The sequence below is a fragment of the Strigops habroptila genome, chromosome Z (assembly GCF_004027225.2).
Source record: "Strigops habroptila isolate Jane chromosome Z, bStrHab1.2.pri, whole genome shotgun sequence".
NCBI classification, from domain to species: Eukaryota; Metazoa; Chordata; class Aves; order Psittaciformes; family Psittacidae; genus Strigops; species Strigops habroptila.
This window is the reverse complement of record NC_044302.2, coordinates 40,121,724-40,147,947: the sequence shown is the minus strand read 5'-3', so window position 1 is coordinate 40,147,947 and position 26,224 is coordinate 40,121,724. Positions and strand designations below refer to the sequence as shown.

Sequence of the window (26,224 nt, the reverse complement as noted above, 5' to 3'; positions counted from 1 at the left end):
TTGATGAGTTCAAAGTTACAGGTTTAAACGAATTGTGGACAAGAACCTACTTGCTGATTTTTAGTAGCTTTCTAAGAAAAATCACAATCTCAGTATACAAAATTTCATAAGAATTGTTTGTTTTTACTTTATTGATTAAATATGAAAGTCTCCGTGGAGACAAAGATGCTGCTGGTTGCCACCTTTGATGCCTTACTTATCAGCAAATGAATACTTTACCTGAAGTTCTTGTGTAACAAAAATTAGGTACTAAAGCAGTCCAAATATTTGATTGTATTGACTCTGTATAGGTAGTGGTGTTCTGACTTTCCAGAATGATCTGAAAGAAAATGTATTGCGTGATCACAGCTAGTACTTATTTATCTTGTGGCCTCATTGCACAATAGTTAAATCAGTAAGTTAAGAATTGACTGTCAGTAAGGGAAACTTCTTGTTTGCCTTTGGAAACTGCACTTCACCACCTCTTGTAGTAACTGAAGTCTATGGTAACAGCTTTGCAGTTACCTCTATGTGCTTGTTTTTATCACTCTTGTCCTCTTATGATTCTGACTTCAAAGTGTTGAGAAGTTACCTGTGTAAAGTTTTTTTTTTTTTTTTAACTCAAGCAGATACAAGTCTCACATCTTGTTTCTTAAAAAAAAGCTCTCTTTTTTAAGTTGTGGAATTTAAGGTACATTGTAAGAACAGTGATCAAATACTGTAGCTGAAGGAATACCAGTGTGTCCCAACATGGGAGCGTTATCTGTCCAATTCCACATCTCTGTGTGCAACCTTTTGTTGAATGAGTTGCTGTCGGTGCGGTTATCTTTTCTTGTGGTAGCCTTTTCTTATCACCCAAAGGCTGCCTGCTACCGCTTTTTCTTTTTTTTTTCTTTTTCTTTTTTTGGTCATGCTTCAACTCTTTCATGCTTTTTATTGGAAAAAGTTGGAAGGAGGAGGAAAGGAATGCTTTGGTTTTAGTCTTGCAACCTGTGTTATGTCCTGACCTTACTGTTTTTTTTGATTTTTGATTTTTTCAGTCTACGTGAAGTCTCTTCTGTGTTGCTGTTTTAATTTAGATTAGAGGCATAGTTTTGAAGCATCTCTCCTGATTTGCATCTGTATTTTTGTGTTGTGGGATGGTGTTGATGTACATGTTCCTTTGAAAACCAAACTGGAAGAGGCAGTTTAGCAGCGCACCAAGATTGTTCCCAGTGTGTGTTTGGCAGCAGGCTACAGCATGAAATGATCTGGTTTATAAAAAAAAAACCAACAACCCAACCATGTACTGTAGATGTTAGGTCGTCAGCACTAACTGTTTCACTCTGCAGGTTTGCTTCTGCTGTTCTGCACTACTTGCACCCATAGGCTTAGAGAAATTCTTGTCTATGGTTCAGACTATAACCGCGCTCTGCCACAACTGCTGCAGTCTCTGGCTCTTTTCTACTGGATGTTTTCAGCTGGATATTATATAATGTAAAGCTTGAGCTTAAAATAATGTCATTTATATGTTGTTTTGTTTGGTTTTGTTTTAATTACTCTTACAGAGTTATTTTATCATTTTCAAACCTGAAATAGCTGTGTTCTTTCTTGCGTACTCACTTTCACTTAAACTCTGCTAGTGCTTGCACTCAGCCTAAGGTGCTTTGCTGCCTCTAGAAATTTTCCCAAATACTTAATTAAGCTTTTGTCAGCAAATTACTATTGAAAGATAAACATATATAAGCATGTCTTTGGTAGAGAGTTGTAGTGTCTTAACAAGACTAACTGAATGTTTTCGTATAAATATTTACCACAAAATTGTCCACTCTTCTTTCCCAGGACAGATTAGAAGTCCTGGTGCTGTTCCTGACTTGCTTTTCTTTAATGTCATGTTAAAGACATTTGATGTTGCAAACGGAGCAGTCTGCCCATGTTATCTATTTTAATGCTTCACTACACTTGGAAATTTTCTCTAGTGCGTCACCTGAATTGTGCTACCTGCATTTTCAAACTGTTAGATATTGATCTATTTAGCTTGGAGATTTTGTCTCCTTTATTTTTGCATCAGTCTGTTTATGTGCTTGAGCATATCATCATATTCTGTCTGAATCTTCCCTGCTTCAGGTTAGGTGGTTCTTGATTCTGGTTTGTTGTTGTCTCCCCATGCCTCCCCCATTCTTTACATGGCTCACTTCTTCTGGGCTTTGGCATTTTCATTTACTCATATGGATTTTCTGCAGTTTTTCTACATTTCTCTTGCAGTGCTCCACATGAAGTTGAATACAGGATTTCAAATGAGACGTTTTGGCTTAAGTAATAGAGAACAATTTTTTTCATGTCTCCTGCAACTTATGTTACTCTTTATATGGACAGTAAAAAAAACGAGACAAAAAACAAACAAACAAAAAAAACCCCAGGGGGGAAAAAAAGAAAGAAAATTAAGAGGAAAAAAAAAAAAAGAAGAAAAAGGGGGCATGATATGTGTTTATTTCCTTTTGTGATGATACAGCAGACTTACAGTTGCTGTTTACCATCAGGACCAGCAAGAATGTCTCATATGTTTTTGAGGATTTCACTATTGCTGGCTTCTTGAGGACTTAAAAAAGTTAGAAGGCAAAAAGCTGGAGTTTGCCATAGCAAAAGACTGTTTAGCAAAATACCAGTATCATATGTAAATCCACAGTCAATTGTATTTTTCTTACCATTTCATTTTACACCCATTTAAACATATTTCTTACCATTCTTTGAAATTCTTTGTCCAAATATAATGTGTGTATGGATTTTTTAGGGGTGTTTTTCTTCCCCTGATGGATTCTACTAAACTGTGGGGCAAGCAAATACAGCAGTGCAGCAAACTATATTGTTACTGTGCAGCTGCCTTTAATGGTGCATGTCCCAGTACAGAGAGCAGCCTGGAAGCAAAGCAGTTCTCTGTGTTAGGTGGCCTTACCCCACAGGAGCAGGATCTGGAGCAGGATCTTTTCCCTTTGTTCGGGCCATTTGATCTATTCTGAAATAAAGTTTACTAGTAACTTGTAGCTACAATGTTGGACAGGAACAAAGTCTTCTCAGTCTTCTTTACGGTTCATGAAGTAGCTATAGCAGTTTGACAGGAGACCAGAATTAATCGCCTATGATTGATAGGTAATCTTGATCTTAATCTCTGAACTACAGTAACACAATTAGAGAGGTAGCTTGGGCAGGGCAAGCAAGTTTGAATGCATGGTGGAGAGAGAAGAAACAAACAGAGCGAGTTATGTTTCCCATGCTACTTTTAAAAACTGATACTGTGTGTTATAGTTCTAAGAAAAAAATAAAATAAAGCTACCTACTGTTTTTTAATAATCACCTGAAATTCGTAGTAGGATCCACATGCAGCAGGTTTCATTAATACTCCATATAACTTTCAGTGTGATAATGAGGTAGGAAGAGACCGTGAAGTCTGAATGTTAACAATGAAAAATACATTTGTTTGTGATGCACAGTGAATGATCTTGGAGGTGATTTCAAGGGATATGGGAAGAGCTCCTCAGCTGCTGACAAAGTTGTTGACGAAATCAGAGCAAAAGGAGGGAAAGCAGTCCCTAATTATGGTATGTTATTTTCCCAGACTAGTGTAATGCTTTATCTATAGCAATAGTGGACCTGTTGAATGAATTTTTGACACTGTTTAATGAAGGACTACTGCCAGCTTGCCAATAATATATAAATTGAATAGCTTAAATGTGATGTGGAGTAGGGAGACATTGATGCTAAAAGCAAGTGCATCAATTGCATTTTTAATTAGTACTTGTCTAGTAATACCCTTTCATATGCTTTCTTAACATGGAAATAATAAGAAACTGTCCCTCTGCAGCTGTCAGAGGCAAAATGGGAATGGGTGATTCTGACTAGTTTTGCTTCTTGTTTTTCTTGCAATGGCAAGCGTTGTGTCATTGAGACTTAGTGTGTGGGATTTGCTTTAGGCCACATGCAAATAGTGGTTGAATTTGAATTTATTTTATATTGGGGTTGTATACAATTTATTTCTCTTAACTTCATGGAATTAGTTGTTAATATCCTGGAATTGCAATATATCCAGTTCATTTTACTTGAAAATTCATACTTTTTTTTTACAGATTCAGTGGAAAATGGTGAAAAGCTTGTGAAGACAGCACTTGAGGCTTTTGGGAGGATAGGTACAATGGCTTAATTCTTGTTGTAACTTGTTTGCAGGTGCAGAGCCATTATAAACAGTGCAATTCACAAGTATATGAAGTACAGTGTGATAATAGTTAGAACTCACGAATCCTTGATGCCCTTAGTGAAACCTAAATCAGGGGCTTTCCACTTTTAATCTGCATGGGCAACTTTTCTGCCTTTCTCCTAGTTTTTAGCAGACGTTTAAAGCTCAATATATGATTCTTGTTTTCCTGCCCTGCAGAATTTTATACTTAAGTAATGGCAAATATTTTATGTCTCAATGCACAGAGTTCGTCAATTATTATAGCAGCTTCATAAAATTAGGATAAATAATGTTGGTGAAGAGTCGTGTTTTGGAAGATCTTTTGCATATGTGAAGATCAAAATGCTTTAAAAAAAATGGAAAAAAAAAAAAGCTTGAGGTATTTTGTCTGTCAAGGAATGTTCCTCTTTACCGTATGATTGCCACTCTTTAATTGTAAAGTATATGTGATTTTAACTCAGGGTTAAATGGCTAAAAGTGCACATCGTCAAAGCTTAAATATTTGACAAAAAAATATGATCCAGGTTTCTTTAGTGGCTCGGTGATTCTGTTGTTCTTCCAGTTATCGTTTGGGCTTACTGCAACAAACATGGTGACACAAACCGTATAATCAGGAGCACTCTGGAATTCAAAACAAGGTGCAGAACTGTGCAGGATGGCTGCATCCTGCAGGTATTGCGTTCCTAGATAGCCAGCATTTCTCAGCTGTACCTCCTGTCAGGCTTTGTTTCACTGGGAGGCTGAGACTTGCCTGTACTGAAGTATTTTGTCTTGTCTAAATTTTGTCCAATGGTAGAGTTCCATTGTTCAGGATAAGGAGCTATAGAATAGTAATATGATGTATGTGTGCAATGGTTTTGACTCTATATGTTTTTAGAAGTGGCAGAAAAATAGAAACAAGCTTGTATTTTATCAGTGCATTCACTTAGTTTCTTTTTTTTCTTTTTCTTTTTTTATTTTTATTTTTTTTTTCAGATATTGTTATAAACAATGCTGGGTGAGTAAACTTGAAGGCTTTTTCTTATTTGATTGTGGGCTGTCACTTTTGTGTAAACATCTGTTCATCTTTTTGTTTGTTTTGTTGCCCTATTGGTGCGTTTCAGGATCCTAAGAGACCGTTCCTTTGTTCGGATAAGTGATGAAGATTGGGGTGAGTTGATAAACTTTGAAATGCACTTTCTGTGTGAAAGGTGAAAGGTACATCTCTCCCATTGATCAAGGAACAAGAGAAGGTGGGGAAGGCTCTTTATAGCAGATTAAAGAATTATCTTTTGCTCTGACAGTTTAGTGGTAAGCTGCTTGTCTTCAGCTGCCTTGTGTTCAGTGTGCAAACCAGATCTGTGCTGCAATGCATGGTAGGTGTATGTAGTTCCAAAGGGGAAGAAAGGCTGTAGCTGCCATTCCTTGTTGCTGGGTGGAATGCAAAAAAGAGCCATGTGAAACACACACAATAGTTTTTGTGAGCAGAACACGTTCCTCGTGACTGGCTGAATACTAAACGGCTTAAAAACCCCAAAACTAGTTAACAGAGGAAAGAAAGCTGATGTGCCAAGGGACAGAAGAGCAGGGGGAACTTTCAATGAGGTTGTAGGTAGTTGAACAGACTTCTGCAAAGATGGTCTGCCTTCTGTAGTCCTTGTTTGACTGTGCTTAAGTGCAGGAATTATGAATGCATGTGAGTTCTATACACAAGAGTCCAAAAGAAAGAAGAGACAATCAGTGTATTTCAGGCAAGCACTTCAAAATGATCTATAAAAAAAGAAAAAAAAAAAAAGCCCACCACTTCTTTAGTAACAGTTTGAGACTATGAAGAGAGTGCAGGTTTTGTCATGAAGAAGAAACAAACGGTATATTTCAAGTTGGGAGGAAAAATCCTGGGATTATTAAAGTGACATTAATTTGTTCATAGATATAATTCATAGAATTCATTTGAGGGGATCTTTCCTGGTGACCCGAGCTGCATGGAATCATATGAAAAATCAGAAATTTGGCAGGTAAAAATTTGGGGTGGGTTGGTTGGTTGGGTTTTTTTTTACTTTTTCAGTAAAACAGACCGATGCATGCCCTGTCACTGAAGGAGGAGTTTTGTGTCCTTTTCTTTCACTGTCACTGGGATGAAACAAAATCAGTCCAAATGTGTAAGCCTTACCCTTTCACTATTGCTTCCCTTTCTGCTTTCCAAGCCCAATGTTTAAAAGTTTTTTCCATGTAGGTGCAAGTATCCCAGACAGGAGCAGAATACCGTTTCTTCTCATGAGGACTGGTTAGAAATGTTTACAATGTATGTTACTGCAAGTATACACGCATACTAATGTATGCTGCTGCAAGTCTGAGGGATTTGTGGCCTCCTCCTTTTTATTCAAATTACAAGTACATGTGGATTATTTGCTTGTGAGTCTTGGGGTTTGTTTGGGGTGTTTTTTTTCCCCCTTTGCACAAATGTCTTAAAAATAGAGGGAGTGGTCTTAGTCTATTTTGGTTATGTGTTACTGTTAACTGAAAAAGTGCATTGAATTCAGACCTTTTAAATTTTTTCACTTCCTGTTGTTTTTCCTTATCAAAACACTGACATGATTATATTAATCTTAATAACCATACCCACATGTCAAAAGCTCTATGAGCTTCTTTGTGATTCTGTGACCAAACTGGTATTCATTCTCATCCAGGGAACTGAACTGTAAGGATAAGCAAAGAGATCAGCAGGCAGAATACATGGTTCAAGTCTAGGAGTTGCATCAATTTAGGGAATGGCTTCTTTTCTGTGTTTGCTCAGATGAATGGTAGCAAGTTGTTCTGCAGTTTATGTATAAGTGTGTGCCATCTGCAAAATGTTTGCTTTGTATAGAGTTTGTAGCTTTTTTCATCTTGATCATATTGAGCCAATACTTGTAGCACATCTTTTTATTTAGATTAAAAACATTGAATTGTTGACAGTAAGGCAAATAAGAATAAAAATGAAATAGATTTTGATCCCAGTGCAGTGTGTTTATAGTAGACTGGATCAAATTCTGATAAGTCTTCTCTTAAAAGTGAAGATGTAGTCTCTTTTCTTTTGAATTCTGGTTTATGAGAAGACATGCAGCACAATGTTTTCTTGCCTCAAACCAGCTATGAACTGCAGTAGTTTTAGAGCTTTTTTGTGAGGAGTTCATTCATCTCCACAGCAATAATGTTAGGAGACAACAAAGGGCAAGACTTTCCTATCTGCTTCTTTCATGTGTTTAACACACATCAGGGTTCTTTGAATGTGAATTTTGTAAGAATGTGTCTTCACATATTACCAGGTAGATATTAAGGTGGAGTAATTTTCAATAAAATAAATTCTTCTGACTGCTCAAGCCAATTGATAGTTATAGGAATAATGCCACTTGAAGTGCAGTTAGAACATGAAAAGGAAATACTTTTCTCTATATTGTACCCACTTGTCACAGAGTGCCTATTCTCGTTTTGCGCTATAACTCAAAACCACTCGTGACTTTGTCAGTTTTCTGCTACTATGATAATGCTTTCAGGATTTGTCAGATGTTTGCTGTCAGTCAAACATAAAAAAAGGCATCTGTTTGTTAGCAAAGTAAACATGTAATGTTTTCTTATTTGCACACTTTTGCTTTGTGAAATGTGGACAATATAACGCCAAAGGTGGAAAATACTGTTGTGTAGAATTGAAAAACTTGAAGAAATAATAGAACTTTTCTTCTCCTTCACCCCCTTCCTCCCCTAAGAATCATTATGACTTCCTCAGCTGCTGGAATATATGGAAATTTTGGTCAGGCAAACTACAGTGCTGCAAAACTTGGCCTTTTGGGTCTTTCAAACACAATTGCAATTGAAGGTCGGAAGTATAACATCCACTGCAACACAATTGCTCCTACTGCTGGATCCAGACTGACCCAGACTGTCATGCCACAAGGTGAATCATTTAAGATCTACATGTACTGATGTTTTTCAGTGAATTGAAGCACAGCTAACTTTCCTGTCTCTTAGAAAATACAAATCCTTTACATTTCATACACTCTTAATTCATTATTTCTACTGTCTTTTTGTCTCTGAATTGTCAACTTACTTACGTTGTCTAAGGAATTCGTATTTTCTTCCACAAGATAAAAAGCAATTTTTCACAAAAACAGTTTCATGTGTAAGGCTCTTTGGTTAGTATCTTCTAAGATCCTCCTACTTGTAGTGGCAAGGGTTGGTTGTTTCATCATATGTGGAATTGGGTATGTGCATAAGGTCTCTGCAGTTATTATAATATTGTCTAAGTGCAAAATACTATTTTTTGCACAACACATTACGTGCGTACTTCTTTGTTACATGATCAGCAGGAGATGATAATGAATGGAGTTTCCTAATATATTATGTTTTACTTTATTGCACATTTATGAATCTTTGAATGCTTTAACAGGTTTTAACAGAGCACTGCACTGGGAAGTCAGTGTAAAGAATGTATCAAGAGACAGCTGTGTGTAAAGTGTAAATGTAGGATAAATAGAATTACTTTGGCAAATGACAAGAAGAAACAAAAAGGATTTGGAAATAAAAGTCTGTAAGAGCAAATTGCTCTCACAAAGTCTTGTAGGAAGAAATCCTTTACTGTCAGAATGGTGAAGCACTGAAACAGGCTGCCCAAGGAAGCTGTGAATGCTCCATCCCTGGCAGTTTTCAAGACCAGGTTGGGCAGGGCCTTGAGCAACCTGGTCTAGTGCAAAGTGTCCCTGCCCATGGCAGGGGGGTTGGAACCTGATAATCTTAAGGTCCTTTCCAGCCCAAACCATTCTATGATTCTGTGATCAGCCTGTTTCATTTCCTTCTTGCCCTTCTTTTCCCTAGTTATAGGCCAATTTCAAAGCCAGGGGAATCATTAAACTTTTCAGACTGATATACAAGATATTGAAAAGTAATATATTTTATACAGTTATGCATGGATTGAATGCATGATTTTATTTGACTAATTAAGTTCTGTTTAAAGTATCCTGCTTTAAGTCTAAAAAAAATCCAAGTGGTCAGGAAATCTAGTACCTCTGTAGGTTGCAGGTTCCAGGGATTTATTGCACTTACTTAGAGAAGAGTCAAATACCTTAAGCTTGCAGCCATGAGTTCCTGGAGCATGGAGTGGAGTTCAGTAGCTGGAATTTCCTGGAGATACTTACTAGAGTGATAAAACTACTTCCTAATTTTATTTCTTAGTCATTTTCAGAAGAGTGAGATTCTTTGGTCTCCCTATAAGATAGTTACAGCACTGATCATTTCTTTCTTACCTCCCTCCCTCCAATTCTTTCTATTCTCCTCCCCATCCCTCCGGGAGCGGGGGGGAAAAAAGGGGGTTGTGAGCGAGTGGCTGCATGGTTTTGAGTTACTGCTTTCAGACAGTTCTTCAAGAAAACTCTTGTACCAGATGACAGTGAAAATACAACTTAAAATATACAACAAAGTACAATTGATATATAAATTCCGCAGGGCTGATAATTCCCAATATCACATTTGGAAATATCAGTATTTTAAAATGGGATGTTTCTCAAATATTCAGCAGCTTCAATTCTTTTCATATTGTCTTGTCTTTGTAACTGACTAGTAAATGAAAAGGGAAATTGTTCAGGTACGTCTCCATCAGGATTATGTCTAGCTGGCTTGTCCTTGTTTCAGGCTGCCTCTCAAATGGAAGTTTAGGGAGGTGCCTGCCTTGCAGTCTGCGCATTACGGTGTTCCCATCATTTAGACAGTCTTTCATCTGACACTGGCTGAGAACCAGTGTCATTGGGTTTGGAGGCATGCATGTGTCTCATGAGTTGTATGCATTTAATGAATCTTCAAATGTTTCATTTAATTTGTCTTTTCATGTCAGAAAACTGTTGGTTAAATTCTTCCTCGCTCTGCTGTTTGTCAGAAGGTCTTAGAGTAAGAATAATTTGGTGAAATAATATAGTATTTCTATTTTATGATCTTCCCTCCAATTTGCTCTAGATCTTGTCGATGCTTTCAAACCAGAGTATGTTGCTCCATTAGTTGTTTGGCTTTGCCACGAGAGCTGTGCAGAGAATGGCAGTCTGTTTGAGGTAATTTTTTTTTTCCCCACTTTCTTCCCCCTCTTTTCTTCCCTTACTCCAAAATCAGTAATTTGCTTTAGCCTGTCCAATTTTAACCTTTTTTCTGAAATTGAATTATCAAGTTCTACATATACTCAGCATAGACAGAAGAAATATTGGCCCTCCTGTGCTGTATGTAACAAGTACATCAGGCAGTAATAACCTTGTAAAATTCTGGTGTGTGATGAAAATACAACTGATTTGATTGTTACAATTCTTACTGTACCTTTATAAGTTTGAAAAGATACCAAAGCAAGTACTTCAAAAGAAGTTCTTGTTTTCTAAATCATTCAAACACAGAAAGCAACTTGCAGAAAGGATGAATTACTTAGTTATGGAATACATTATGGGTATTGTTGTCAAACTTGAATGGAAGCTGTTATCTTGTTCTTTGAGTTTTATGTTGCTCACATTCCAGTGTTTAACAAAACTGTTAAATACAACCAGCAGTAGTTCGGAAATTTCTATTATATTGAATTTGTTCTGAAGTATAGTATTGTTTCTCTACATTACCAAAGCTTTGCTTTGTGACTTGGTAAGCCGATGATTTTCTTTTTTTCTTGGCAGGTGGGAGCTGGATGGATTGGAAAATGTAAGTACTTTGTGTTGCAGGGTTGATTTTTGTGTTTTGAATTGACAACAAAAATGCGCAAATCATCTTTGCAATTAACCTCTGCTGAAGACATTTTTGTATCAAGAGAGACGATTAGCAAAAGCCTAGGGTTCTGAGGAGACTGCTTATTTTAAGTAGAAGTCACAAATTTCACTAAGCATGGGGGAAAACTGGTAAACTAGGTATGTGCTTTATTATATCTTTGAGCTAACTAAGGTTATTAAGTAACCTTAGCTCTTGGATGTCAAATAATTGAAGTCAAGAAGAATAATTTTTGATAACTTCAGTTTTTCATTGTATGAAAGTAGCACATGCTGGTAAACAGGCTGCTTTTTAGTTGCTTTCCACCTTTGTTTATACTTCTGTAAAAATACTAGCAATATGCATTAACATATTGAGGCAATTAGCATTATTAATAACCAGTAGCTATGCTAGCTAAGTATTTGCCTTAAGTGACACCAGTAACTAGCTTAAATATGAACATAAAGAAAACTCGCAGATAATACTGAGGAAAACTGAATTCAGTGTGTGAAGTGTCTTTTCTTCTAAATATGTTGAACCTAGTACCAGCATTATTTTCCTGAACCAGTCAAGGACTTCTCAGCCTAGGTGAATATGATTAGTGGGTTGGAACTAGGACCATTAATTAAGTGGATCCTGCTTCTGCCAAATTTTTTTTTTCCCCGCACTTCATAAAGGTTTTGTACATTTCTAACTAACTTTAAGTGTTCTGGTGGCACCGAAGTTGCTTTTCACAGGTAGCACATTAAACAGACTAAACAAACTGGGGCAGCAGCGTAAAACGTTGCTGCCCTCCACGAAGAGTTGAGTTTTAATACAGCTGAAAATCTGTGGCTTCTCCTCTTTGATTAAAATTAAATACCGCTTTTCATCATTATAATGGCTTCTGTTGAAGTCTTAAAAATGAAACCAGCTTGTTAATGAGGTAGCAGTATGGCCTTATTCAGTGTCTATTGCTAATTAAGAGCAAAACCAACATGACAGATTAAGGATTAATTGCAATCCAGGAAGTCTGTATCCTTCCAGAACTGATTTCACTTCACATTAGCCTTACCAGCTTCTCTAAAGTTATGATATTGAAATACAACTTCAGGGACCATTTGGAGATGCTGGCTACTAGTATTAACATTCTTTTGTAGATAACAAGTAGTTTTCACATTTCCCCTATAGTTTTCCAAGGCTTTCAGAAGTTTCCTAAGCATTAGTAGCCAAAATCATGTCAGAAGAGAATGTCTGTAGATATATACTAGCTACAGCTTTTCACTAGGCAGAATTTTAAAAATTATGTAATATTTTCAGAGAGCAATTAGTCTGTCATGGCATTAATGAAATACAAACCCAGGGCTATTCCTTTACTAAATGTTAGTTAAAAGCAGTGTGCCTTTTAGTCCAGCTTGAAATTATACTGTGAATTAAATTGGGGTACTTATAACCTTTCCTTTCTTGCACTGTCTTGAAAGTAGTGGCCTAGATGAAAGTGATCTAAAGAAACTAAAAGTTTCTTTGTTTATTCCTTGAACTCTCTGGCTCATGTTTCCCATTAGTGCGCTGGGAGCGATCCTTGGGTGCTATTGTGAGAGGAAAGAATCAGCCAATGACACCTGAAGCAGTGAGAGATAAATGGGAGAAGGTCTGTGACTTTGATAATGCCAGCAAACCCAGAAGTATCCAAGGTAAATGAGGCTGTGATAACATGAATAGTTTGGACAAGCAAAGCTTAGGAGAGAATGCTTTCTTGTCAGACATTTGCTGAAACTTTGCAAGTCTGCAGAACCGTTGATTTCTTTTGTAAACATGTAACATTAAACATTTACTGTTTCAGCACAGTCAAATCATTTTAATAAATCTTTTGTGTAGAATTAAGAATTCATTCTCTGTAGAATTAAGAGTTTTATCTTCTTAAGAGTTTCTAGGGAAGTGACAACACTGTCACCTTATGTATTACAGCCGGGCTAATGGTGGTGTTTAATTTGATTGCACTTAACCTACAGGTAATAGCAGTGTAGTAGAGAGATTGTGTTTTTCTTTCAGTCCTGGAATCTTGTTTTTTCATAAACATTTCCATACCAAAAAGCTTTCTGGTTAAGTCTGGTTAAGTCACATAGCAAAGAAGTTCTTCCTTACTGCCTTATGTTCCTGGGTAACATGACCCCCTTGGCTGGTGACCAAGATGGCTGTCTCTTCCAATGCTTTGTTTACTTTCTTTGTTCCTTCACAATATATAATTTCCAAAACGACTCTGATCTTTGCTGCTGCTATACTTGCTTCTCTTTCATCTTCCCAGCTTTCTCTTTGTTGTCTTACGTCTCTCTTTGTTTAGATACGTAGCTGTCATAGGTCATAGATGAACCATACAGACTAATTTTCCCAATTGCTTTCCAAGATTTCTCAAGATGTTACCTTTAGTTTATTAGTGTGAGTTATGTTTGCTTAGTATCACTGATGGATGTTTTGTAATTATGCATGTCATTATTTAGGTCAAAGATTGAGAATTTGTCAAATTAAGAAATTCCAGCATTGTGGAGGAGGGGAAGAGGCATCCTTATGCACAATGCCAGTTGAATTTCAAAGATACTTAGAAACACAGTAAATGTTGAAGCTGTTGGTTCTGAAATCCATTAGGGATACATTTCAGATGCCTAAACCAAGTCCAGAACAGGAGACACTTTGTCCTTTCCTTCAGATCTTGGTAGAGAAATGTAACCAGCCATACAGTAGTTCTGTATCACCTCACTTACTGTTTTCACTGATCTTTGGCTTACAAATATCCCATTTCCAGATGTATGTCAGTTGATAACAATGTTCTCTGTCCTGCTATGGAATGGTGTTTATAACAACAGAATTCCAGCTTTATAATTTCTGGTCTGTTCTCCAACCTGTCACATGTGCTGTATTATTTTTATGGGTTGGTAGCAGAAAAACGTTGCAGGAAAAAATTTGTAGATGGGAATTTCTTTTGAAAGTTGCTTCAGCATTACACACGATATTGTACATCTGCCTCTTGACGCTATCATGAGAAAATATTGGACAAGATTTTTGGATTTCTGAAGTAAATGTGCTTACAATAAAACACAGCAGGTTTCTAAAGTGAGGAAACTGCGAAATACTACATTAGCATGAGTCTCCCATGCAGTGTACATACGTTAGCTTCTGTTTTGTTATGAACTTAACCAAAACACAGCACTGACCTTTCAGTGACATCAAGCCACAAATACTGCCAGTCTGAATGAAAATTCTTACCTTAATTTGTTGTATGAGAATCAGCGGAAGGGTTGAGGAAAATACTGAAGTTAGCTGAATAGGATTTTCAGTTCTATATTAAAAGTTTTTTCTGTGGGAGTCTCCACTATATTGCATGAAGGTATTCAACTGTTAAATAAGGGAAACTAATTAGAGTACTCGCATGAAAAATAAAAAGCTACAATACCCAACATCTGCAAGTTAAAACTCTCCCAGAAGATTTCATTAAGTAATTTGATGCTATGAAGAGCAGTCATGTACTAACCATTATGTATAATTATAAAACCCCCCAATAATTAGATAAAGTATTTGGTTGTAATATAGTAGAAATCCCATAATTGGAGATGTTAATCTTTTTCATAATTTGGGCATAGCGATAAAAGCAATTTGACTTTCTTCATTCTAGATTACAAAAAAGTACGAGCATCATTTGTTGGTGTTTTGTTTGGTTTTTTTTTAAGTAGTTTTTCTTACATATATAACAATCATACATTACTGAATACTGTGACTACTTGGATTTGTGATGTACTTTTTTTCTTTTTTTTTTTTTTCTCCTTTTTTGCAGGTGTAGGAGTATTCATTCTCTTAAAGAGAAATAAATTAAATGCTCCATATGTAATGTCTAGAGCATGTTCATAGTTGTGTTTTTCAGTCAAGGTTGTTCTGTTGGAGATGCTGAACTCTTCAAGGTTAAATGGAATTACTGTCTGATCTTTATGTTTTAGCGGTGGTCTTTAAAAAATAGAAACACTGAATTCTTTTTCTTAGAACAAGCTTAAGTAGAAAGATCCACATTTTTTCTTTTTTTTTTCTTTTTTCTTTTTTTTTTTTTATACTTTTTTTAAGCACTTGTTCAGCTTTTAGCCTTAACTTGTTCTCTTGGTACATAAACTGAATCAAGCTAAAAAACTCTTGCTTGTATACCAGAATTTGATTTTATAGGGTTTGTGCAATTTTGATTTATAGGAAATAGCTAATTGTCACTTGATTTGGCATTTGATGTTAATTCAGTAACTCACTGAAGTTCCTCAGATATTATGAAAATGCACTCAGTAAAACAATCTTTCTTGGTAGTTATCCTGCATGTTTCTAGGTTCAGTATAGTCTTTTGCCCAAACTCCTCCCCTTATCCCAAAGGCTACTTGACACAGTCAAAGTAACCAACTGTTCCTGCCTTTTCATGTTCCTCTTAGTGCCCCAGGTATCTGAATGTTCTCTGTAGTTATTCCCTAGGCTTTAAAAGCTTAGTACTTAATGTACTTTGGGAAGTCTTTGCAGTTCTTCTGTACTCCTATACAGTTTCACATATAGTCCTTTTAAGTACCTAAAGATTACTTGTGCATTCACTACATGATGTCATTTTAATAGCAGAAAAATCTGAGAACAGATTTTGGACTACCTTTTTTTTTTTTTTTTTTTTTTTTTTTAAGGAAGCTATGTGATAATTTAGGCCTCTTTCAACTTAGTAAGTTGAAAGAGGAGAGGAATATGTTAGCACTGGGGTTCTTAACTGGAAAAGTTCTGTAACATACTGATTTGGGGTGGGGCGGGGGGGAGAAATTAACATTTTTTCTCTTTATTAAAAAAAGATTAAAAAAAAAAGGTTTTGCTGCCTGAATTTGGTGATTTTCTGGTAGCTTGCTTAAGCTTTTCAGGCAATCTAAAGGGGCAACATCTTAAAAGTAACTTTGATATTAATGCATGAAAACCACCTGAAAACATAAAGTGTAACATACTTTCTGCTGATACCTCTCAAGAAATTAGGGCCTATAGCCGTTGGCATATCTCATGCTGTTGGTGTCTGTTGTAGATACAAAAAAGTAAAAAAGTAAAGGACAGGAGTCCTTAAAGACAGCTTTTGGTTCATATATATGCTTTGAACATCAGGAAAAGTGTTACTAAACAATTTTGGTTTGATGCAAGTCGATCAGCTGTTGCTGATTACAAATATAACAGTAGGCCAGTTTAAAAAAAAAAATAAAACCAACAAAATCAGAAAAAAAACCAAAAAAACCAATTTTGGTGACGTTAAGGATGAACAGCAACACATCCCGTGTTTTGAATAAGGTAGAAAGGAGGACCCTGGGTACTACCAGCCTGTAGGCCTCACCTATGTGCGTGGGAAGATCATGGAACAGATCCTCCTGGAAGACATGTTAAGGCACATGGAGGACAGGGAGGTGATTTGAGACAGGCAGCATGGCTTCACCGAGGGCATGTCCTGTCTGACCAACGTGCTGGCCTTCTGTGATGGAGTGACTGTATCAGTGGACAAGGGAAGAGCTATGAATGTCATCTCTCTGTACTTTTGTAAGGCCTTTCGCATGGTCCCTCACAACATCCTTCTTTCTAAATTGGAGAAAGAGAGATTTGATGGGTGTACTGTTTGGTGGATAAGGAATTGGTTGTGGATGGTCACATCCAGACAGTAGTGGTCAATGGCTCAGTGTCTATGTAGAGATCAGTGATGAGTGGTGTCCCTCAGGGGTCCATACAGGGACGAGTATTGTTTAATATCTTCATCAAGGACATAGAGGGATTGAGCACACCCTCAGCAATTTTGCAGGTGACACCAAGATGAGTGGAGCAGTTGACACGTCTGAGGGATGGGATGCCTTTCAGAGCGTCCTGGACAGTTTGAGAAGTAGACCTGTGTGAACCTCATGAGGTTCAACAAGGCCAAGTGCAAGATCCTGCATATGAGTTAGGGCAACTCCCAGTATCGATACAGGGTGGGGGAATGAGGTGATTGAGAGCAACCCTGTGGAAAAGGGCTTGAGAGTACTGGTTGACGTAAAGTTGGACATGAGCTGGCGGTGTGCGCCTGCAGCCCAGAGAGCCAACCATGTGCTGGGCTGCCTCAAAAGGAGCCTGACCAGCAAGTCGAAGGAGGTGATTCGTCCCCTCTGCTGTCATGAGACCCTGCCTGGAGTACTGTGTTCAGCTCTGGGTCACCACTTTCTGTTTGACTCTTTCTAACATGCAAATGTTTAATGTGGATTTTAGCCTTATTGAGCTTCAAGGAGGAAGCTGTTCTTGATGGCCTGCCTTTACCATAGCTGAGTTCTGTATCTCTGCCGTGCATCATCTTGTTTGTAATCTTGGCGTTATTCAAGCCTCAGACTTATCTATTTATTTATTTTTCTATTTATTTGTTTGTTTGTTTGTTTATGTGACTTGGGAAAGAAGGTAACCATGAGGAGGTGAGACCTGTTACTTGTTTTGTAAATAATTTTCAGATAAGAAAAGCAGTACTAATTTTCAGATGTTTATTTCTGAGACGGTTGAAACATAATGCTTATTATCTTCTCCTTAACACTGCTTCAGGGGAATAGAAGTATTTTCTGGCATATTTTTCTTGGCTTGGATGGTGGTGTACAGCACCAGTTGTGTTTCAGGCACTTGAATTATGTAGGTGTCATAGTTGACTCCTGGGTGCAGAATTGGCGGAACCTGTGTAGAGATCACTTATCGTCAACTATTGATGCCTATAAAATGCGGAACTATCCTCAATTTGCAGATGTATGTTTGCTGAAGTACCAGGCTATACGTCATCTGCTGGCATGTTTGTTGTGTGTCTAACTGGAGTGTCTCATTTAAGGCTATTTGTAAGTCATTTATTTTCAATTCCTTTCTCTAGAGTCCATAAGTGTATTGAGTGATGCTCTTAGTCAGATAGAATCTCAAGGGAATGTTACTATGAATTCAACAAGCTCTGGGTCAGTGCTCTCTTCATCTCTTGACACGGTAAGTAGCTCTGTCTACCTGATGCACTCAAAGTTAGGTGAAAGTCTTGAATGGAGAGAGTTATGTTGCTGATCAGCTTTCTACTCTAGCTTGCTGTCTGCAGAAGGAAGGGTCGGTTTTAAGCTAAGTGAGGAAGCAGAATAAGAAACATTTCCAGACACCACTCTTCATTTTTATTAATGATGATGGGAAAACTTAAGACTGAATAGACTGAATAATGTAGAATGCAAGTATTTGTAAGTTCTGTAAACCTTTTTGGTTAGGGTTAGTGTTTTAGAAAAATTCTTAAGCATTGCCAGGAGTGGAGATGTGTGAAGTTATGCTGCTTATTCTTGAAGTGAATTGCTTGCAGCAAGATATAATGAATTACAGTAGGTTTGCATGTACTGCAACAAATACATTAATATTTTATGATGCATTTATTAGTCATACTTTGTTTACATGTGACTATAAAGAAAATGCTCAAATATGGATTTTGTTTCGTATGAGAATTATAGGAAGAATGCAAGTGCAAAATTAACTATTATGAAATTTTATTTTATCCTGACTTTTAATTTCCAGACAAGCATTATTGGCCGGGAATTGGCTACCAACGTGTATAAATATACTCACTTAGAGCCTATTTTATATGCCCTTGGTGTGGGAATGTCAACTAAGGATCCAGATCATCTAAAATTTCTCTTTGAAGGAAGTGAAGAGTTCTGCTGTTTACCTAGCTTTGGAGTAATTCCTGCTCAGACTTCAATGTTTGATGGTATCCCTTCTCTTCCAGGACTAAATATTGATCTTGCTAAGGTATGGAAGAGTTAAGTATCTAGTTTTGTTTGTGTTTTAGATAACTATAAGGTGATTTTAATTACTATTTTTGTAATATTAGTAAATTTCCTTTATTGTAGATTAGAAAAATTCAGTGTTTTGTATTCTTGCATCCTAAGAAAATATTAATTTCCTTACTTTTATAACCTGTGTCTTCCTGAGATGAGTGATGAATTTTTTGTTAAATTTTGTGTTCACTATGCTTTTATTCAACCATGAAAGTTTAAAACTTTCTTTGAAAATACTTTCTGTTGGGGGTGAAATTGGAAAAACAAAACAAAACAAACACTTGCATTTTTTATTTGTTCTGAACACTTTCTAAAATAACTATATTTCCTTGCAACTGCAATGGGGAAAGCAATAGAATATAATGATTTGTCATTATAGCACTGCCTTTTTTACATAGATGCTGCATGGTGAGCAATATCTGGAACTGTATAAACCATTACCAACCTCAGGTCAGTCCTTTTGTGTTGCTGATTTGATTTCCAGTATGACAAAAGTTTCTCTACCCATATTATGAACAGTAACAGGGAAGCTCTGTTTCCAACTGGATTTTTTGCACATTGTTTTTACAAGGGGTGGGGGAGAAGAGAGGCAGCCTGGTGCATCACTGAGGGAATTCTGAAACTCCATTCTTGGGATCAGGTGTTGCTTTTCTGTATAATACTTAGTAAAATCATACCTAATCTTTGATATAATAAGCAAATACCCTAATTGCTGGTGTGTTACTCATATAATTTGATACTAACTAGCGAAACTTTAATTCTTTCTGTAAGGTTGTATCATAGAACTTTTGGGATGTTTACTTAAAAATTCTTCAACATTGGTTGCATCTGTGTGCCTATAAGCAGATAAGATTATGTGTGTAAAGGAGGAATGGCCATCTCAATGAGAAGATCTGTCAGAATTCTCAAGATAATTAGTTTTGGCAGTAGCAAGCTCTTTTTCTGAGTTTACAACACTTGAGAGGTGCTCGTTAGATGCATACAGGATATGTATGCATGTGTCTGGTTTTCTTCGTTAGTAGTTTTTGAAAATTAACTTTTCTGGACTGTAGAAGGGAGAAAAAGAGTCTTGCAAGCCACAGAAAAATGGCATAATTTCTTGTTGAAAAAAAAGATGTGTGAAAGTTGTATTAACTTCACAAAGGTCTGATAATTAGTGACGGATTGCCATGACTTCATAAAGCTTTCTATTTTTTCCATTCCATAGGCTGCTTATGTAAACATATATGCTTACAGGCCTCTCTAGAGCAATAACCTCTTTAGAGACAAACTTCATAAACCCACAGGCCTACGCCCTGAGCTGAGCTTCTCTTCTGTAGAACTGTAGTTATCTCATCCCTCTTGAAATCTGTGGACAATCCTTAAGTGAGTTGACCTAAATTTGAAGTTAGACATGTATTTGAGTCTGAAATGTGACTTGTGTTTAGCTCTGAATACATAAACTATAGCAAGATTCTATTAACCCCTTCCCCCCCAACTTAAAATAAATAAAATTCCTCACATCTACAAACCAATATTTGCGAAGATTCTCAGGCACTTTAATTATAATCATTATGATCACAAATACTATGACTATTATTATTATTATAATTATTATTATTGTTAGTAACAAAGTGTAAAGAGTGATATGTGGACTTCATTCACAAAGGAAGACCTTACATGTAGATGTTCTTCTTTTCTTACAGGGCAACTAACTTCAGTTTCAACCATTGCTGATATTCTTGACAAGGGATCAGGAGCAGTCTTGCTTATAGATGGTAAGAAATTTATAATTTTTGGAGGGGGTGCATTAAAATTTGACAGGCTCAGTTTTTAACTAGCTGTACCAATAACTGCCAGTTTTTCAACAGTAAAGACTGTTAGCTTATTAAACCTCAACGAGAGCTGAGAAATTAGCTAGTTAGCAATAGCTGTGTAAATGTATAATGTAATTGTTCTTGGGCAGTTAATGTACTGAAATAAGAACACTTGGAAAAAAATTCAGAGAAAGTTTGTTTTTTTCTTATGTAGGCAGAGTAGTGCACGATACAAACTGAACAAAGTTCTTTAATAATACTACTTAGTCCTATCTGAAGGCAGCCTTTTTAGATTCTACCACCCTTCAGCAAAGGATTATGCATGCGTGTGTGTGTTTTGGGGGGTGGTTTTACAAAGGCTAGTTAGTCATAAGGTGCATGTTGTTTAGTCTCATCTGCAAAGCAGCCGTCTTTAAGAGCATGTCCTGCATTCTTTTTTTGAGCCTACATTATTTTTTTCTAAACAAAACAAAACAACCCCCCATTTCCTTCCTCTTGTATCTAAGTTAAGAGATCAGATTATCTGCAGAAGTTGGTAAGCTGTCATTTTCAGAATTTTTATATCTTTTAGGGTCCCTGGGGAAATTAGACTGCAAGAGTAGGTTAATAGGCAGTGAATTTATAAACGCTGTTGAGCTTTTATTCCTTCAGTGTGCAGGTGAAATTTCAAAAAGGTCTTCACTGTTGCTGTGTTTCCCCAGCTGTGTTTTGCTTCCATACTGGGATAACGTTAAGCCTGTCTGTTTCTGCAACACACAAAAGTTCTTTTTGTGAGCAAGCTATTAGCGGTTTTAAATTTCTTCCTGAGATGGAAATGAACATTATTAACAATACTGTAAATTTCAGTCTGAAGGTTTAAGGGAGTGGAATAGGCATGAACTAGAAATTACAGCTGAACCTTAATTCAGTGTAAGAAGTTTAACTTCTTCAAGCGAAGGAACAGGTGACCATAAGTTGAAGCTTGCTCTGAAGCTTTTTTCATGCAAGTGACTAGTACCACTTTTGGTATGGATTGGTTATGTGCTTTACACACTAGGGATTCTTAATAAGCTTCTGATACATTACACTTTATGGCACAGTTTTATCATATTTAATTAAATTGCTAATGCAGTGTGAGATGCTGAAATACTAATTTCAGCACTCTATTGTTAAGTATTTTTAGCACCTTGAATGTCATCAACATTTTGATAGTTCATTTTTTAATTTTGATGCTTTCATATAGATAAAATTCATGATAATGTTATTTGAAAGAGATCATTAGTTGTCACTAATCAGGAAGTGACTTGCAACAGGGAGACATGAAAAGCGTGAGCATTGTCCCTTCAGTTGTTAAGATAAGCTTTGTCATGTTTGAAGCTGAACTTTTCTCTTGTCGCAACACATGCTAGCTATATGAAAAAGGAGATGGAAGGTAATATATGACCTCCTTCTTTTGTTGTCTTTCAGTGAATACTTATTGTGGAAAGGACCTAGTATGTTATAATCAGTTCTCTCTGTTTTTCGTTGGAGCTGGAGGATTTGGTGGAAAACGAACGTCAGAAAAGGCCAAGGTAAATTCATGCATACTCATATAAAAGGAAAAAACAATCGCCTCGGAAAAACAAGAACAACAACAAAAACCACAAAAACCAACCAAAAAAAAAAAATCCCACAAAAACCCAAAAAATCCCCACAAACACATAAAAACTTCTGTCAGCACTAGAAAAAATACTTGCTGTATCAACTAGGATCAGCTGGCATTTGAGCAGTGTGGCTCTACAAACTCAATGTAGTTTAACTTCTTCTGTTCACTGAAGACCTTGAGTGAAAAGGTACTGTTAAGAGCTTGGGAAACCAGTGGCTTTGTTTTGACAATTAGGGAGAAAAATGAATTGCTAAACATGCAGCTGCTGAGATATTCCTATGTATTTGAATATATAGATAGGGAATATCCTAATGGAAGACAGAAAAGGAGAGTCTCTGGAAAATGTTTAGAATCTAAATTCTGTAGACTTGGAATTAGAAAATGATGTCTGAAGTTAAAATAAAATTGAAATTCATATAAAATGCATGATGATGTGGCCAGAATGCTCCTCTAGAGGATTTGTATTAGATCTTTTAGCAGGGTCTTTTGAAGCCATCAGTGCAGCAGGCTGTAATCTGACCCAATTAATTCCATAGAAGTGGTAAAATCTGTTTAATGTTGTACTTTGGGGTGTGCCAAATTCATTAAAATCTTACTTGTGTAGATCAGACGGAAGATGCTGTGGCAAGAGTCTTATTGACTCTTGTTTTTATGAAACCCAAATATAAGCTTTGCAAACAAATCAAACTTTTTATGTTTTGATTTTTATTTGGTTACTCCAAATCGTGCTCTCCAGTAATGTGCACATAAGCAAAGTTCCTGATTTCTTGGAAAGATTTTATTTCCTCAATCTACTTTTGATGTGAAACATTTTTAGAGACCTTTTAGATCAGAACAAGAACAGAGAATTGGCTTTTATTTGTAGGTCTTGGTTTTCTCAAGTAGATTTGGGGAGCTTTAATTCTCTTATATGTAGCTTGAGGAGCAGATTTTTTGGCTACTCTTGTTTGAGCATGGCAGCAAGGAGAGTGACGAAGTTGAGATTTTAGCTACTTTGTGTAGGGTCCTACTACTGAGTTGTTGAGTGGTGCCAACTAGACTCAGCAGAGTTCTGATTTAAACCTGTCTCAGCTCTTTTGATGTGATCACATTTCAATTTCTGCCTCAGTGCTTACATCTTCAGTTGGGACTATGTGTGTCATCAGTTTAACATTATAGTGTGTTCTGCTGCTCCACCTCAGACATTTTCTTTGCTTGTGTTTAAGGGATTGGGGAGCTGTTTATATTTTAAAATAAATTGATACTAGTGATAATTTTATGTGTATGTTTATGTTTAGTAACTTGTTTTTCATGTGTGAAGTTTGTGCTAATAACTATAATAATATGTTAATGTTGCAGGTTTTTGCTCTAGTAAAAAGACTAGCTTAGAAAAAAGCTAAGCAGTAAAAAGCCGAGAAGTACTCAGATGTGTGATGTTAGGTTTGAACTTGCAATTTCTAGAAGAGATCTCTAGGTATAGCTCTTTATAAATCTATGTGTTTGCAAGAAAGAGGTTTGGAAAGCATAAAGAGGAAAAGAGAAGGAGCGTTATGGCTTCTTACTTCCAGTGAAGTGGAACTTCTGCATTTTCGGAGAGAGTTAGCAAATGACTAACAGGGTCACATAAACACATAGTGTATATGTCCAGATACATGAAGTAGCATATGTCTAATATTGTAGGTAATGTTCTGTGGGATTTTTGTGGGATTTTTGGATGTACACTTACAAGTTTTTTTACTTAAATCTATATCAGTTACATAAAAGTTTTCCCATATGTAACTTTACAGATCAAATCTTGAAATGCATGCTGCTTCGAAGAGAAATGGGAAAAGCCTCTGTGCATTATAAAAAAATTGCAGAATATTGTTTGAGACAGTTTATAAAGTTCTTTGCTGGAACCCTTAATTCTTCTGTAGTTAGATTTTATAATAGTGCATGTAAAAAAACCTCCAAACCAGTGGTTCACAGGAAATGTTGCTAATCTAAAGCGGTAGCATCAGTGAGTCCAGTGTAGTGCTTTGGCACTTTTTAGTTAAACACTGCACTGTAGTCAACTGCAACTTCTTCACTATATTTAGTGAAGTATGAGAATACTATATCAATAAGTTTACATTTTAAAAAATAGGACAAATACTTGTTTCAGGCAGCAGTTCTGCCTGTGATAGAAGAAAACAAAATGTAATCTAGTTAAGATAGACGTGTACAGTGAGAGCAAATTCAACAGAGGCCTCTGCATGTCAGAGGCCAGTTTTAAACAAAAAATTTTCCTGCTTCATCTTCACAAACTTTCCCAATCATAAGACTTTCACATCCTTCTGTGCCACAGAGAAACCCCAAGCTAATCAGACATATTTTCTAATGTGACTTTTTGTCACTTGACACGTTATATCTGCAAAGTAAGAAAAAATTTCCAAATTGAGCTCTATGATGAGCAACACGTTGTGTAAGTCATGTCTTCCCTCTTGATCGGAGTTTTCATGTATTACTGGCAGAAGGGTCTCCTTAATTATTCATTAATTCTAACATCTGGATGGCTCAGTAGGTCAGCTTGAATTTCTGTTAACCAACTGGAAATAGATTGTCAAGCTGTTCTTGTTTTTAAAGCGTGTTAGGTAGTTATGAAACTGATTAACATGTAGGTCCCTTGTGGTTCTCAAGTGACAAAAGTAGAAATGGTGTTACCAAGTCTTCTGCTCAAGGGGTGGCTTTGCCCTGCTGTTAATAAACAAGAAAGAGCTTTTGCCATTGTTAGATGTGAAATTACACAGCACTCGGTTTCTTTTGATGTCTCTTTTCTTTGGTAAAGAGCTTATGCAAACTAAGATTAAGTAGAATTATTACAGGTGAGAGTCAAGTTTCTTCCTTCTGTTTTAGAGCTTATGCCAGTTCTTTCTTCGGCCTTTTTGTTTGTTTGCTTGTTTTGAAAACCCGGGAAGGAGAGGGGAAAAAAGATTTCACCTACTTTAATAGATTTTAATTGGTTATGGTGTTCTTTGTGTTTAAACCATGACAGTGTTTATCATGATCTAGGATGTTCTCTGTTACGCAGGTGGTAAAGTTTGTGTCTTCAAAGCTTAACGATGAAGCTGTGGATGGCACAAGGAATGTCTTTTTTACAGTAATGTGGGGCTTAATATATAGCATGTAATGCCCCCCCCCCCAAAAACCCCGAACAACCCCCCCCCCACCAAAAAACAAACAAACAAAAAAACCAAAACAAACTGAACCCAAACCAAAAGAAAAATGTGCAAAGCAGAAAAGGAACTGGAAGCTCTTAAAAGCCAAAAGTGATGTAGTCCATGAGTGAGGTAGTAGATAATTTTGTACTCTATTGCACTTTGTAAAGAATTATTTTAAAAGCTTCATTTTAATGTTTGTGTTCCGAAACACTAATGTTCTATGAGACAACTGTTTTTTCTGAGTGAATAATTCTTGCTTAAGCTTTTATGAATAAATAAATGTATTTGAACTAATTTGGAATAAATGTAATCAAACTAATCAGCTTCAACATGTAACTGTTAGCCAGATCTTAGCATGAAATCCGACTAATCTTTGTAAAGCTAACCTTGATGAAAGACTTTTCCAGGCCTAAATATCTTTTTCTATTTTTCTGTAAATGTAGAAAAGGTAGGAGGAACTTTAACAGCTTTTTAAGTGCTGTTTCTTTTTATACATACCTGACATAATCTGGCATGGGTATGGATAAAAGATTTTTGCAGTGAAATAATACTACTACTTCTTTTGCTTTAGGTAACATTGAACCCTCCCAAGAGACCCCCTGATGCTGTAATTTTTGATGAAACAACAGCTGATCAGGTAAAGTTTTATATGCTTTTGGTGTGAAAATGTTTGTTTTTTTGGAGAAGAGAGTCTTATATGATGTTCACTTATAGTTAAAATTATATTATATACCTCAGGTATTTATTTATGTATGTATATTTGGTGTGTATATCTATATACGTGTGTGTATATGTTTATTGAGTTATGACAGTCTGTTCAATGTACTGTCTAAAACATTCTTTTCATAAGGCTGATGCAAGTTTGTAATTGTTGATTACAAAATTATACACAGAAGGAGGAAATGAGCATTTGTATTCTGTTGTGATTAAGAAAA

At 36.3% G+C, this 26,224-nt stretch overlaps 1 protein-coding gene across 3 annotated transcripts in view; it reads left to right on the top strand.

Annotated features, from left to right (window-relative positions):
* HSD17B4 (hydroxysteroid 17-beta dehydrogenase 4) overlaps positions 1-26,224 on the top strand; it is a 63,337-nt gene that overhangs the window by 3,831 nt on the left and 33,282 nt on the right. For 2 of the 3 annotated variants that reach the window (XM_030512124.1, XM_030512125.2), the window contains exons 3-17: positions 3,447-3,554; positions 4,080-4,139; positions 5,162-5,183; positions 5,290-5,336; positions 6,096-6,180; positions 7,909-8,096; positions 10,145-10,236; positions 10,834-10,858; positions 12,445-12,573; positions 17,781-17,887; positions 18,449-18,682; positions 19,110-19,161; positions 20,397-20,468; positions 21,954-22,057; positions 25,861-25,926. In XM_030512124.1, coding sequence (XP_030367984.1) covers positions 3,447-3,554; positions 4,080-4,139; positions 5,162-5,183; positions 5,290-5,336; positions 6,096-6,180; positions 7,909-8,096; positions 10,145-10,236; positions 10,834-10,858; positions 12,445-12,573; positions 17,781-17,887; positions 18,449-18,682; positions 19,110-19,161; positions 20,397-20,468; positions 21,954-22,057; positions 25,861-25,926 — 1,391 coding nt within the window. Of the gene's footprint in view, positions 1-3,446; positions 3,555-4,079; positions 4,140-5,161; positions 5,184-5,289; positions 5,337-6,095; positions 6,181-6,222; positions 6,468-7,908; positions 8,097-10,144; positions 10,237-10,833; positions 10,859-12,444; positions 12,574-17,780; positions 17,888-18,448; positions 18,683-19,109; positions 19,162-20,396; positions 20,469-21,953; positions 22,058-25,860; positions 25,927-26,224 lie in introns of those variants that run through there. The other variant, XM_030512126.1, reaches the window with a different exon arrangement.